Source organism: Anopheles merus, chromosome 3R, assembly GCF_017562075.2.
Source record: "Anopheles merus strain MAF chromosome 3R, AmerM5.1, whole genome shotgun sequence".
NCBI classification, from domain to species: domain Eukaryota; kingdom Metazoa; phylum Arthropoda; class Insecta; order Diptera; family Culicidae; genus Anopheles; species Anopheles merus.
The window spans coordinates 23,645,890-23,660,715 of record NC_054084.1 but is presented as its reverse complement, the minus strand read 5'-3'; the positions used below and the strand labels follow the sequence as shown (position 1 = coordinate 23,660,715).

The 14,826-nt window shown below is 43.4% G+C and overlaps 1 protein-coding gene across 5 annotated transcripts; it reads left to right on the top strand.

Moving 5' to 3' along the window:
* Positions 1-572: 572 nt before the first annotated feature.
* LOC121596364 (transmembrane protein 65-like) lies at positions 573-14,094 on the top strand. 5 transcript variants are annotated; one of them, XM_041921233.1, is made up of 7 exons: positions 573-757; positions 901-1,381; positions 3,533-3,661; positions 7,952-7,993; positions 11,599-11,666; positions 12,628-12,831; positions 13,223-14,094. In XM_041921233.1, the coding sequence occupies exons 2-7, from the start codon at positions 964-966 to the stop codon at positions 13,418-13,420; spliced, it is 1,059 nt and encodes a 352-aa protein (XP_041777167.1). In that variant the 5' UTR covers positions 573-757; positions 901-963; the 3' UTR covers positions 13,421-14,094. The 5 variants fall into 5 exon arrangements, with proteins under 5 accessions (XP_041777167.1, XP_041777168.1, XP_041777169.1 ...); XM_041921236.1 differs by lacking the exon at positions 573-757 and adding an exon at positions 1,562-2,065 and having other exon boundaries at positions 1,302-1,381; positions 3,538-3,661; XM_041921237.1 differs by lacking the exon at positions 573-757 and adding an exon at positions 1,917-2,065 and having other exon boundaries at positions 1,308-1,381; positions 3,538-3,661.
* Positions 14,095-14,826: the final 732 nt, after the last annotated feature.

Sequence of the window (14,826 nt, the reverse complement as noted above, 5' to 3'; positions counted from 1 at the left end):
CGGAAGATTGTGATGGTTTTGAGCAAGGTGGAATATGCCAATGGTTGCAAAATATATGTTTTTAGTGCTATACGAATATTCATAGAATGTTAATAATTCGTTTAGCAACACACGTCGCCTTTGACAACTGCCATTAAACCTGGTTTTGAGCTTTTTTCAAAAGTCTTTATAAGAAAATGTTCTACATTCTTAACCTTCTGGTTTTGAGCAACTTTAAAATAGTTTAGCATCTATTTATGAACATCCAATCAAATTTACCTTTTTCAATTTTATTTGTTGATAATTTATAATGAGAAACACTCATTTAGTTTATTGTAGTTCACAGAAAAATACTGAGAAGATTACCATTATGAATTAGTCGTGCACTTTGTGGTTTGTACATTTTAGTAAAGTGGACAAAAAAACATTCAAAAGTTGACCAATCTCTCAAAGCTCAACTCTACTATGATCTCAAATGTCAATTCTTGCACTGTGGTCGCCCAACTGTCACTTGTCTTCTGACAACGAAAATGTACCAACCGTCCCGCTCGGCCCACTTGGCTTTATTTATTTTTTTCTTTTCCCCATTGTGTCATTTGTTGTTGTTCTAGAGCGCACGCACGCCAGTTCCGCTGCAGTTTTCGGGGGGTGATAAGCGTGATTACGGGAGTCAGAAGTGCGAATCAATCGTTTCCCCACGCGAAATTGTGCCACTGCTGCAGGGATATCGAAATACCTGGCTCGTGCTAGAGTGAAGCGAAAGTGATACGAAACCGAAGTGAGTGTGAATTTATTCACGAAAAGGGAAACGTCGAAATCAAAAGCTCAGCGCTCACACGCACTCGGGCCCGCACTGATAAGCGTGTGCGGTGAATCTTTGGCAGAGTGAAACAAATTTACCTTCCCCTGCGGTGCGCACAGCTTCCGTGTCCGATTGTTTCCACCAGGTGAAGGAGCAAAAAAGCAGCAGCAAACGCAAACGGAATGTGTGCGAACGTGTCGTGTGTTGTGCGCGCTGCCAGCATGATGTCACAGTGTGCTACGCTGTGCAGTGCCCCACGGATGCCACCGCGGCTTAGTCACCGGATAGGTGGGATGGCTGGTGCTTCCATATCCTTCCACAGTACGGCCCAGCAGCAGCAGCACCGGGTCACCCAACACCAGCCAGCGCGAGTCGTCGCCCGAACTGGATACAACCACCACCTCCAACGGCAGCCCGTCATGGCGCGGGCGTACTTCTTTCCGGGAGGTGGCCCGGTGCGGTCCTACACCCAGGCCGCCTCGACCCTCACCCGGGAGCAGCTGCACGATCTGGTGTACAGGTTAAACGAAGATGAAAGAGAATTGCTCATGAACACGCTGAAGCAATTCGAATCCAACAAAGTGAAGGCAAAGTTTGAAGGTGAAATTTAACACTCGGAGCCACTCAAGAGGGGCGCGCTCCCGTAGATGTACTTGATCCTTTTGATTTTCCCGAATTCTCGATGTTTCATCCCTGTCTGTCTCACTCGCTCTCTCTATCTCTCTCTCTCTCTCTCTCTATCTTTCATTTTTCCCATCCCTTTCCCCGGAAGCGGAGCAGAAACGTGCGCGGCGCCAAATGGGAAGCGTGCAAATTGAGAATTTGCTCTGGCAGTGGCGCTCGGTGGGGCACCACACAGGCAGCAAAAATAGAAAATGCCACAAATTTTACGCTCCACCGCTGGGTGTTTGCACGCGTAATGTAAACAAAGACTCGCTCTTGGGCCTAAATGCGTTCTGTGCGCTTCCCACAAACGGCGCGCGCGAATGCTATGCCATCATCGTCATCGTCCCACCGTCCCACAATGCCAAGCAACAAGTTCTCAATTTTCTTCCCATCCGGGCACGTTTTGCTACTTTCCTTCCTCCCTTTCCCCTCATACTTACCGATTACCGACCCTTCGTACCCTTCGTGGGACAGTGAAGAATGGATGATGATGAACCGAAGATGCCGAAGAAAGGCTCTAAATCAATGCGAATTCGATATAGCTTCAGTGGATTGAAAAGGAAAAGCAAAACTGGGCAGAAAATACTAAATCAACCAAAACCACCATTCTTCATCTGTGTACGTACCGTGGGTACCGGTGGCTCCGGTAATGATGTAATCAATCTTGAACAAGATAGTACCCATGTTTCCCACAGCCCACTCGAACACACTTCACCCTGTACCAGCTACAATGCGATACCAAATGGAATCCCGAAGCACAAAAAAAAAGAACAGAACAGAACACCTTGTCCAAGTAGCCCAAGTACTTCTTCTCCTTCTTCACACGTTTTTATACTCCCCGCACACTCCATCACTCTACTGTCTTATCAAACAGCATTCAGTACCTGCTATCCGGGTAACCTACGGGTAATTGTCTTTCTCACTGCGGCAGGTTTGTTGCACGTTTGCCGCCGCCGCCGCACTTGTCGGCTGTAATCAGGGCTTCTCTCTGTATGTTATCTTCTGCTCCTAGTAGGATCTAATGTCTCTATATCAGCACACCTACACACACTCTATCGCCTCTTCTTTCAAACTCTAGCTGCTCTTCTCACCTCTTCTACTGTACCACTACTACTGTTAGCTATCTATCTGCGCGATTGATGTGATTTTAATTTAGATGTTTTTCTTTTTCTTGTGATAAGTGGTAATCGTGCGTACTTTTTTTGTTAGTTTCTTTTTTTAGTTCTCGTGTGCTTTCGATTAGCTCTGTACAGTTTACGTGACACTGCAAATGGGCTTGCTTTATTTGCACTGTTACAGCAAGATTATTACAGCAATAAGGATGGTATATGATGGGACCCCGTTTGATGGGAAACCACGGGTTAGTTGCGCAAGATTTGGGAAGAAAAACTGTAATTGCAAAAGCTTATTTAAGTTCATCATAAATATTTGAGACTTTTTTAAATCATTTTCTGCTTTCCTAGTGATCGTATTATTCGAGGAAAGGTAAAGTTTACCGTAGATAGCATTACGTATTCCTTTTGTAAATGTATTATAAGACCCCTCGAAAAAGGGTAACGTTGGCAAAACATGACCCAATGCTTATGCTGCTTTTGTTAGTTTGACTCCCGTTGAACGCGCTCCTGGAAATGCGATCCTTCGAGTGAGAAGGTGCCTACTAATGGCAAACTTTCCCTCTCTCTATCTATACCCCAGTCCAATGATTGTTCATTCATAGCTTTATAATACCCTTGACAATTGAGTGGTCTAGGCGGTCCAATCCCGGGAACGAGCCCTGACCGTTTGCAATAGCAGGTGTAATGGCGTGATCTCACACGCTCGACCGTGTAGCTCTCCTTTTGGCCAGGTGCCCTTTTAGCAGGATGGGTTGTGGGTGTATGTGTGTCTGTGTAGACCGTCCCCCGACCGTCATTAGTTGCGCCGTCCCCCTCCGTCCGCCCCCGGTCCAACCCTCGTGTCCAATCCCCTAGTACTAATAAAGCAATGCCTTCCCCGGATCCCACCGAAAACGACGACAGTCGAGGAAATGTCGCGCTGCTTACTATATTATTATATATTCAAAACCCTCCCCTGCATCACACATAGGGCAGTTGGCAGCAACCGTTTGGCGAAGTAGATTCGGCCGTCCAGCAAAGCTAAAGCCGGTCCTGGGTGATGTAGATCCGACCGGTTCCTACTGCGCGGTGCCGGAAGATTGGCTGCAAAAGAAGTTCGGTATGCTTTGTGTATGTTTACGTTTACTTTTATTGGTTTGTGGTTTGGCCTGTGTTTTTTTTGTTTGTTTAGTTTTTGTTTACCTTATATTTAGATTGCTCTGCCATAAGTGCATAAGGTTCACATTTTACGTTTTTCCCCCGCTTCATTTATTCATTGCGTTACTGGAGATGACCGGCGCGTAGTAGGGAGATTAGTCGAGTGCTTTATTTGTATAACGTTTTGGGTTGCCCCCCTTTTCGTTCGCTTACTACTAACCCCTTTTGTAATCCATCATTTTAGCATATGGTTAACCTGGGCGGGGTGGAGGCAATAGGTTGACAAAATAACCTTTAGAATAAGTAGTGTAAGGCGGGGTAATTGTATTATATTAATTTTATCTTAGTTTATTATAGCAACTAATAAGCAATTTTGGGCAATTTACTTCCCTTTTGCTCAGTACCATATGAATCGAACCGAACTGCTATAAGCGAGTTTTTTAAAGTATACTTTTTTATTACTTTTTAATATTTTCTATAAAGTTTTTTTAATTTTTCAAGCTTTGCTGAACTGTTTTTTTTTAATGAAAATCGTACACTATTATAGGGTTTTCCTAGTCAGTTTCGAACCATTGTAGCCATTGTTATTCACCGCGTGCAAAACTTTATTCCACATCACTCTGATATTTCACTTCCGTCATAATAATTTTAATTTCTTCAGCATGATTTTAAACTCTTCAATGGGTTGCTGCCATCGCTTTTTCAGCGGGGTTTGAAACCAGATCCCATCACTCGATGACATCTGAAGTGTTGAAAAGCATGCTGAAGAAATCAATTATATTACAGTTTTCACATCTCTTTTGAATGCGCACATCGTTACAGGGGTTTTCAAGTCAATTTCAAATGAAAACATTGTTATTCACCGCATTCAAGATGTTTTTCAACAGCTGTCAATTGGTTTATTCGTTTCGAAATGAAATTTCAGTTTTAACACATGATTTTCAACACATATCAAAGAACTGTCAAACTCAATCCAGCTTGAGAGTTTGAGAAAGCTAAAAATTATTATTATTAAAAAAAATTAAATTATTAGCTAAAGAAATTTAAAATTATTAAATGAAATGTCATGGACATGACGGTCAGATCGATATGAATTAACATGTTACACGCGGTGAATGACAATGTTTTGAAAGCGACTTCGAAAACCCTGTATTCACCGCCTGCAGCATGTTTTTCAACAGCTGTCAAATATTGCATATACAAAACAATAATTGTTCATTATGCATGATTTGCAACACATCACAAAATAACTGTCAAACTCAATCCAGCTTGGTTCGGGTTGAAAATCATGTGGAAGAACTGACAAATTATTGTGATGCCAATACAACATTTGAGGACTGTTGAAAAACATCTCGCAGGCAAGGAAAAATATCGTTGACATTGGAAATCGACTCGAAAAACCCCTGTGTATGATGAAAAGGAAATATCAGAGTGATGTGGAATAACTTTTAACACTCGATGAAAAACAATGTTGACATTTGTTGACGAAAGTTATTTAAAAAATCCTGTATTTGTTTTAATAACATAGTGACCCTAATCGTATTACTACAAATGTTTGACATCGAAGTATTAAATTACATTACAACTATTATAGTTCAATTATTTAAGACAAAATCTGAATATTCAAAATGACTTTTAAAATGTAGAAAAACGATATTTATAGAAAATTTTGTTATTTGTGTGTATAATATTAAATTGTGAAATGTTAATAGTTTACACAAATCTTTCTCAGATTTGGAAAAAAACACATCAAACATGAACAAGTTAAACTTGGTTTATCTTTAAGGAAATTTTTTTAAGAAGAATTATGATACAAAACACAATAAAGAAAAGAGAAGAAAAAACACTAGAATAACTTTCCCTATCAGTTTTTCTATATAAAAAAATAAAAACGACCCAAAACTTGAGTGAAAACTAATCAAAATAGTTAAGAACTTTAAGCAAAAATAAGTAAATATGATCCTGTTTTTTGTTGTGCATTAGCATATACCTGTTTTCCATCGTCAAACCAGTACATAAACCGTTTATAAATCGAAATTACAATCCTATTGCACAACTTACTCCAACCTGTAATACGATTAGGGGGAGGGAGGTTAAAAACCCCTTTAAAGCGCTTACACACCCAACTATACCTTACGTACTATGTAGCCAGATTTGGTTTCTCTTCTCTCTTTTTTCGTTGTGCGCTTCGTCAACTTCTTCTTCTTCTGCCTAGACGCAAAATTAAGTCAGTTGGTGTGGGGGCAAACAGGGCACATAAATATGCGATTTCGGTAGGTTCCTGGCGCTGTCTTATGTGTATGTGTACTGCGAAATAGGTGTGTGTGTGTGTGTGTCGATGTTGTATGTGGTGTATGTTGGTAAAGCGGTAGTATGTTTATGTATCGGGGTAGGTCGGTATAGAAGGATACCGTTGGCAAAAATTGAACGATCCCCATAGCATTCACCCATAGACCAGCGCCCAATCCAGCACCACTAGACCCCGGGAGCTAATTTCATGTTGCAAACCCAACTCCCCTCGCCTCCCCTTGTATGATTCGTGTGCTCGCTGTGTAAATATTGATTTTGCATTATATTGACTGTTTGCGTTGCGCCGGATGATACAACGCGCTGCTCGAAAAGCGTTTCTGCCAGCACTTTCAGGTGCTAGAACGATTAAATTTTGCATTACATTTAGTGCTGCAAATAAAGGTGAAAGTTTGTAGTATAGAAAAACAAATTTCAAAGGCAGATTAAGTAGAAATTGTAAGATTTGAGGGCCAACACCGAAAAAAAGCGGTCGAGAGACGCTCAATCAGTGTAAGGATTAAGCTTTCATTACAAAATTAGCATGCTGCTGCTGCTGCCGCCAAGCAAGCAGTGAGCTGAGAAAGGGCAAAGCCAGGGAATTAATTCCGTATTCGGCAAAGCTTCATGCTTTTAGGGGTTTTTGCATCACAATTAATCTTGTTTGTGGGTGGTTGGTGCTTCGTACATCAAGCGCTGCTGCTGTTGCCGTGGCTGCGTTAAATTATGTTCGGCCCGCCATGTGACGCGCTATTTATCTTGAGACAAGGATCAGCCAACCTTCATTACGGCTCTAATCAACCCGACCGTTGCATTAATCATCGGCCCGAGTGGCGCTTGGACGTGCGCTTGGACGTGAGCGGCATGTGTATGGAAAAATTAGATGTACTTTCTGCGACTGCGACTACCGTAATGAAACATTGATTGGCGACAGGACAGCGTTGCGTTGCGTGCTGACCCAACGAACGATGTATTTGCTGCACACACACGCGCGCGATCTGTCTGAGCGGATTGGCTTTGCTATTGTGGCTAATGATTGCATGACTTCCTTGTATTGGGATGGGTTTTAGATTGGTTTTAGCATTCCATTCTTGTATCTCTTGCTTTACCTTCGCTTCGTTAAGCTGACACTGACAAGACAAAGCATGTTCTCGTGAGAGAATGTAATATTACAAAACCGGGCAAGGGGCCATCGGGGGTGGGCAAATTGCTTCATAAATTCGCATGCCACACGTGCTGTTGTTGCTTGTTCTATTTTTACACGGCGTACGGAGATGACCACGATCTCTGCTACCTATTAAACGCGTGAAATTGTGTCCATAAAACAAAGTGTGTATGAGCTCTCGTGCGTATTACATTAACGCCTAATGTGTGTGTGCATGCAACACAAACTCCACAACAAAACACTCAAAACGATAAGGCTGAAACGCGCTGTGTCCAACTAAGCACAGGAGAGTTTCCCTCGAGCCGCTTGTACAAAACATGGCAGTGAACAACCCCGAATGTCTGGTTGCGAATGATTTAATTTAATGTTTTATTATATTTTCTTTCTTTTTTTTACGTTACGCTTTCCTCCTCCATGCTCCTATCGAGCAGTGAGTGGACTGGCTTTTGATGTTAAATTATGCATGAAACGAATTAAATTCTGGCCTCTGTCTTTCTCTCTCTACTTGCTCAGGCACAACAAGCTTGCTTCCCTTCTCATCTTTGCATGCTCTTGTTACCCCACCTTCATCTTTGCTTGTGTTGTGTTTCCTATATACGAAGTAAAACATCGTCTTGTAAATCCGTAGAAGCATTAGAAGAGCTATGCTTTAGTGCCGAAAAAAAAGAACCTGAGAAGACACTGCAATGTGGTGATGGAGATAGGTGATGGTGGCCACACTTTTGGTGCAATTATTGTTGTAATTTTTTGCTTTCCTCTAATACTAATCGATCCTTTTTGTTTGCTTACTCCACATGCCAGCCGAAACAGTGCCAGTACCACCGACTTCGGACCTCATGAAACGTAAGTAACCGAATTTGTTGAACCGTTTTCTCTCTCTCCACACACACACACTAATGGAGACGCATGGTACTTTTCAGCTTGAAGCATGAATTTTCACGGAAACCATTTAATATTACAGCCGAAGTCTCGTAAAGAAGGAGCGGGAATTTAATGTGAAAACTTAAACACTTTAACACAACAGCAACAACAACAACAAAAATCGTTACCTGCTGTCAAGTGACGAAACGAAAACGATGAAAACAGTTGGCAAATTGCTTTAGTAGAGGAGCGACATGAAGATAGATGGGGCTCCGGTGCTGCTGCTTTTGCACAATCTGTCACCTTTTCGGCCCCCGTTGCATTGCTTGACGAAAGAATGGAGCAATAATTGTTATTCAGCTTCAGCTTTTATTGCAACCCCGGGGAGAGAAACTCGTTATTGTGTGTGTGTGCGGAGAAGAAACTGTCCCTGGCATCTGCGTTCTGTTGCCGGTGCTTGACAGCTAAAAGGAAGAGACGCCACAAAAGCATTGTGATTTCATTGCCATGCCAGTGTGGGGCGTGCTGCTCGAGCTGTAGCTGTTATCTGGAGCCGGTGCACGTTAGATAGACGGTTGGTTTTTATTAGTTTTGAAGCTCTTTTTTCTTGTACAAGTTTGCTCTGTGCGCTTCAATTTTTGTGATAAGCATCGGGGTTTAAACTCATTTTGGCTAACATGCATAGACAAAGAGAGTTTGAGTTATAGAATATTCCTATTTTACCGACAATTATTGAAAATGAACCAAGTTTCAAGTATCATTAGCCCACTGAATGTTTGTTTTAATTGCAGCGCACGAAATGTAAACGAAACGAACAGAGCAATCCGACTGAAACTTTAATTGAAACCAACAACACGAAGCAACGCTGGAATGAATGGAATGGTAGCATTAAACCCGTTTGAAATAACACTTCTGCAATTGCCAGTAGTGGTAGCTTGCACACACACACACAAGCTTTCGCAAAGGATTATCCCTTTATTCAACTGATGGCGAAACGCGCTCGCGTCCAATTCCCGCCCCGGTAGTTCTGTCGTGCCGTATCAGTTTTTTCCGAACTGCTCCATATGTCGCACTGCGTGTAGTAAGGTGCACCATTTGTCGACCACCCCTGTGTGCATGCGGCCCTTTCACTTACACCTGTGCTGGGAACGAGAGCAGAGCCGAGGCGTAGTGGCATTTGATAAATCTTGTCCACTTACATCCACTTGCACGGCGCGTGTTTGCCACGCGGCTCTGCGTTTTGGCGTACTCGTCGTCTGAAAAGGGCTCGCTTTCCTCCACTCGAGATGGCAAGTGGGTGGAAATAAGCAGGAGAAAAAAAAGTCAGCTTTGCTATGGTTCTAGTAGTGGTACAAGTAGTCGACAGACAGGGAATAGAATTGTTGATTCAGTAAAAGGAGTGAGCTACCTTGCACCATGTGTGTGTGTGAGTATGGCAGTGGCAGCTACTTGATGAGCTTAGCGAAGAAGGACAGCAATGGAAGAAGCATATCATTCGTTAAGGACCGCTCGGCCGGCACAGAACGGATATGGAAAACGGGGTGCAATCCCGTTGATTGAGAGCAGTAAATGAATCATCCACTAATTGAAGCCCGTGATTGAACGGGCACATATCTAACACAGCTAAAACACAGCGTCCCCCTTCGCTCTGTGTTGCCTTTTCCAGCTGGGTGCGGATTTTCGTATCGATTTTTCTTGATGCGAGACGACGACAGCCGCCTTCCGTTATTATTCAAACCAAATTGACTGTGGCTACAGGTTACAGGCGGCACGAAGCAACAGTTGCCAAACTGTTTACGCTTTTCGAATTGATTTAGGGCGGGCGGGCGGGCGAGCGAGTTTGTGGTTCACTGCATTGTAGTATACCCTTTTTTTTTTGCTATCCTCGGGATATAGGAAACCGGAAGCGCGTATTCCGGGAGTTGCAAGGTTGCGGAAAGGTTAAAGTAACTTTTGTTTGGTCCCGGTAAAAAAGGGGGCTAGCCTGAGCGCCTTCCCCGCAGCATTGTAACATAATACGGTAGGCAAGAGAAGAAGAAGAATAAGGAAAAAAACCATAAACTCACCCACACAGGCACACAGTAGAGTATCAAAGGGCAGATAGAGATAGAAATTTAACGTTTTGTTGAGGTGGGCGTTCGTTAACTTTTAACCGCCCGAGAACTCTTGGGGCGTTTCCGAATACAGCTGTATTATCCCGGAAATCAGTGGACCACTCTCCCTCTGTAAGGGGAAGGGAAGGCCGAGGCTGAAGGGATCTATCATCATGATTCTGCGGTTTGTGGGGCCATTTTGCCGCCGGGGAGGGCAATTTCCGGACAAAGCATAATATTTAACAGCTTTGCGGTGCCATAAATGCACCTTTTCTTTCTACATTTAAGCCAAACCCCACAAAACTTAGGCGAGGTCAACATCTCTTAGACTGCTCCCCCCCCCCCCCCCCCCCCCCAAGAAAAGGGAAGTTCAAGTAAGGTTCGTTTTAAGTTATTTCATCATTTGAAAAGATAACAAAATCCCAAAACCATTCCCACCGGCGGAGGTTTATGAAATTATGCACAATCTCTTTACTTCTCAAGATTGGAGTTTAACGTGCTGGAGACAAACATCAATAGCGCACAGCAAAAGCAGTAACAGTAACCAAAAAAAAAACATGCATAAACTTTCAAAGGAAAAGGTTTTTGTTTTGCACAAAAAGGAAAGCTCTCGCTCAAAAGAATGGAGCCGTTTTCGTTGTCCTTCGCTAATGAGATACTGCTGCCCGGGGAGAGCAACGTTTCGCGTTGGCGAATGGGGTGCAAAATGTCGCCCAGCGACCCCACCCATCACCACTCCTTCACCAAACAACGGTGCAAACTGGTTAAGTTTGGAAAAGTGTTTAAAGTTTTAATGACGTGCATTACCACCGTGCCTTCGTCGTCGTTGTCGGTTGGGTTGTGATTTGTGAGATTGTGGGGTGTGTATCAAAAGGTGGAGAGGAGCGGCGGGTTCTTCGGAACACGTTTGACATGTTGGGACACGCCAATTAGTTACTCATTAATTGATTTAGTACATACCCCGTACTTTGCATATTTTATCATGCTTTAACGGATCGGGTGTTTGATGGGGACCTTTGCAAATGCGCGATGTCGTAAAAGGTTAAGTTGGAATTAATAGACAGTTCTTGTTAACAAAAAAAAAAACATTACAGGGTTTTCCAAGTCAGCTTCCAATGTAAATATTGTTATTCACCGCATGCAAAATGATGTTCCGCATCAATCTAACATTTAATTTCCATCATAATAATTTTTAAAATCTACAGCATGATTTTCAACACGACTCAAGCTGGCTTGAGTGTGACAGTTCTTTGTTATGCGTTGAAAATCATGCGTTGAAACTGAACTTTCATTTTGAAACGAATAAACCAGCTGTGTTGAAAAACATCTTGGATGCGGTGAATAACAATGTTTTCATTCGAAACTGATTTGGAAAACGCTGTAAGCATATATTTTAGTTACAAAACAAAGCTAGTCCTTTCAATAATTGTCTGGCAATGGTTTAATACAATTAATTCCTTAACTCACTTTGTTTATGTTTTGTTTTAATTACAGTTGGATTGGTGAACGCCCTCCCATTCATTGGATTTGGTTTCCTTGACAACTTTACCATGATCATTGCGGTAAGCACTAGTGGTGGAAGCTCGGAATCGGTCCTACCCGATGTCGTGTTCGGAATCAATTCCGGATCCGATTCCGCTGCTGGAATCGATTCCGGAGCCGATTCCCCAGACGATTTCGTAGTCGATTCCGGAATTGACTTCGGAGCCGATTCCGAGATTGGATCTGGAGCCGATTCCGGAGTCAGTTCCGGAATCGATTCCGCGATTCGAATCAGCTCCCTAATCGGAATCGATCTGAGAATCGCAATTTGCCCCGGTAACGGAATCAGGATTGTTTCCAGCAAAGGAATTAGCTCCGGAATGAGAATCAGTTTTTGAATTGCAATAAGAAATTTCAGAAGCAAAATCAGTCCGGCAATCTCCATGAGAATGGATCATTTACAAGTAAATTTTGATTCTTTGCGGCTATCAATACGGACGGACCATCATAGACCATAAGGATCATCATTGGACCCAAATGCCTTCTCTTATGGAGATGCCGAAAGCGGCTCCGCTTCGAGGCCTATTCTAATTTCGGAGCCAATTCCGATTCCGGAGCTGATTTCGACTCCGAAACCGATTCCGATTCCAAAACCGATTCCGATTCCGAAATCGATTCCGGTTCCGGAACCGATTCCAATTCCAAACCCGATTCCGAATCCGGAACCGATTCTGATTCCGGAATTGATTTCGATTCCAGAGCCGATTCCGTTTCAGGAGCCGATTCCGAAATCGATATCGAACCTACTATCCGGAATCGATTCTAGAAAACTTCGCAGTTAGCCGGAATCGATTCCGACAAACACTTTATTTTTCCCATCACTAGTAAGCACAGCAGCACACCCTTTTTGCCCATCGAGTAGCAGTCGTTTACGGACACTTGCTCGTTGCTATTGCTTGCCATTTGGTCGTACAACTCTCGGGTTCCAAAAGGTGTATCCGTATACATTCAATTCCCGCTTTCGTTTCGTGCCATTTCCAGGGCGACTACATCGAGCACACGCTCGGGCTGTTCATGTGCATATCGACGATGGCGGCGGCAGCACTGGGGAACACCATCAGCGACGTAATCGGCATCGGGTCCGCCTTCTACGTGGAGAAGCTGGCCGAAATGAGTGGCGTGAAGCCGCCGAAGATGTCGCCGATCCAGCTGGAGATGAAAGCCAGCCGAAGGGCGGCCAATTTGGTAAGCTTTGGTGCTGGAATGAGCGGGTATTTTTTGTTTTGTGTGTGTTGCGGCTGAAAGCACTCGAGCGTCGAAATGGACACGAGTTCGCTCGGCGAGTACGTCAATGGAATAATTTATGGGCATGAAATATTTTCACACCTCACTATCCCGTCCCGAATAGCATTGGTATTTTAATTTCAAAATACATTGCGCCAATACCTTTCTGTTGGTGCGTTTCGTGCCCCAAACCAGCACCATTTTTACATTTCTCAAGCGGAGGCGAATTCATTTTAACATTTCTTTCTTTTTTTGTTATTCTTTCCACCACACACACACACACACACACACACACACCCGGCGCCTACTGCGTGTAAAACCCCGCACACAAATACACAATGTTGTGCTCTAGGGACGAGTGCTGGGTATTACCATCGGATGTCTGCTGGGAATGTGCCCTCTATTATTCATGAAGGAGGATAAGGAGAAGGAAAAGGACAAGGATAAGAACAAGCCGTCGGAAGCAAGTGCGACTGATGCTGCTGCTGCTGCTGCTGCTGCTGCTGCTGCTGCTGCGGATGGTGTTGCGAACATTGTTGCCGTGAAATAAGCCTCCGTTAGTGTGTAAAAGGTACTGAATTTGAGCTGCTGCTGTTGCTGTGTGTTGTTGTCGGGGAGGCAGACATTCTGTGGTTTACGGTCAATTTACGGTGGCGCTTCACCACGTGTGGAGCAACGCAATCGGAAATTTAAATTAGAAACCTTCCAGCTCGTTCCGACCCATCCCCTCTAGCGCGGTTCATATTTTACGTTGATTGATCGATAACGACCGTTTGTTTGAAATTTCGAAATCGCTTCGGGCATTTTACCGACCAACGAAACGAACGATGATAGAGCATCGAGCTCGATGAGAGAGGATAGATTGGCGGTGATACCCTCCCCCAGGGAGCCATGGCTGGGTGGTGTAGGAATATGTAAATATTATCAGTTGATCGAATCCAGTACTACCCGAGACACACGACACGCTTCGCGGCCCCCCCGAAACGACGTGCGATGTGATGCGTATCGCGGATCAGTGGTATAGGATTTATCGTTCCATCGTTCCTCTCTGGGAGATAATTTGCATAAGGATAGAGGAGTTATTCGATTAGCCCACTGCACACCATTGGTGCTACTGTGTTATTGCTAATGCTATATTTATTAACCACCACTCTCAACGCAACAGCCCACAAACGCTTTCCTGTGTACTGTTTGAGAGAAAACAATACGACTTAGTGCAACGTGCTTGTGTTTCGGTTACTGTGTTACGATTGTGTTTCAGATTAGTATCGTTAAGAGAAGGGGGGAAGGAGCAGCAAACTTTGTTAGTGATTAATGTTCTAGGCAAACCTGTTACCTACTAGTAGCGGAATGACTAGTCAAACTAGTCCCTATCTATATAATGTGTTACTGTCGACGCAATAGAGGAAACAAAAAAAAAACACGCAACAAACGATATTACTCCTCGGCTCGGGATGAGCGTAGTACACGTACACGTCGTGCTCGGGTGAACTATACTAATAGACGAATTAAGAATTCGATGACACAACACCAACCAGCCAGCCGTGACCCACTCTAGTAGCATCAGGCTTAGTTTAAGCGCTATTCGAACACGAGAACGAGTTTCGTTGCTTGCGATTGATTGCGATTTAAAGAGTAAAACTATTAACTTTCTTCCCAATTCGGCGACGACTTTAAAAGGTGAGATGATGGTTTATTAACGAGGTTGAGAAATTACTTCGAAAACAAAAAAAATGCTATTAAACAAATTATTAATGTCACTTAGGAGTATGTAGGCGAGAGTGCAGTGTAGTGTAATTGGGTCCATTTAAGAACAAAAAAAGATGCAGGAATACTTTTTATTAGCGATTAGAGGTATTTAAACACATTGGTATTAGCTTTCCGCTAAATCCGTGACCAATTTCTCAAGTATGTACTAGCAGTAGTAGTAGTAGTAGTGGTAGTAGTGGTAGTAAT

What these genes read in the sequence shown, in the direction of transcription:
- LOC121596364 (XM_041921233.1), top strand. Translation starts at nt 964, where the DNA reads ATGTGTGCGAACGTGTCGTGTGTTGTGCGCGCTGCCAGCATGATGTCA. An exon ending in AGTGAAGGCAAAGTTTGAAG is followed by an intron (nt 1,382 to 3,532) that starts GTGAAATTTAAC and finishes CATCACACATAG; the next exon opens with GGCAGTTGGCAGCAACCGTT. An exon ending in GCCGAAGGGCGGCCAATTTG is followed by an intron (nt 12,832 to 13,222) that starts GTAAGCTTTGGT and finishes GTTGTGCTCTAG; the next exon opens with GGACGAGTGCTGGGTATTAC.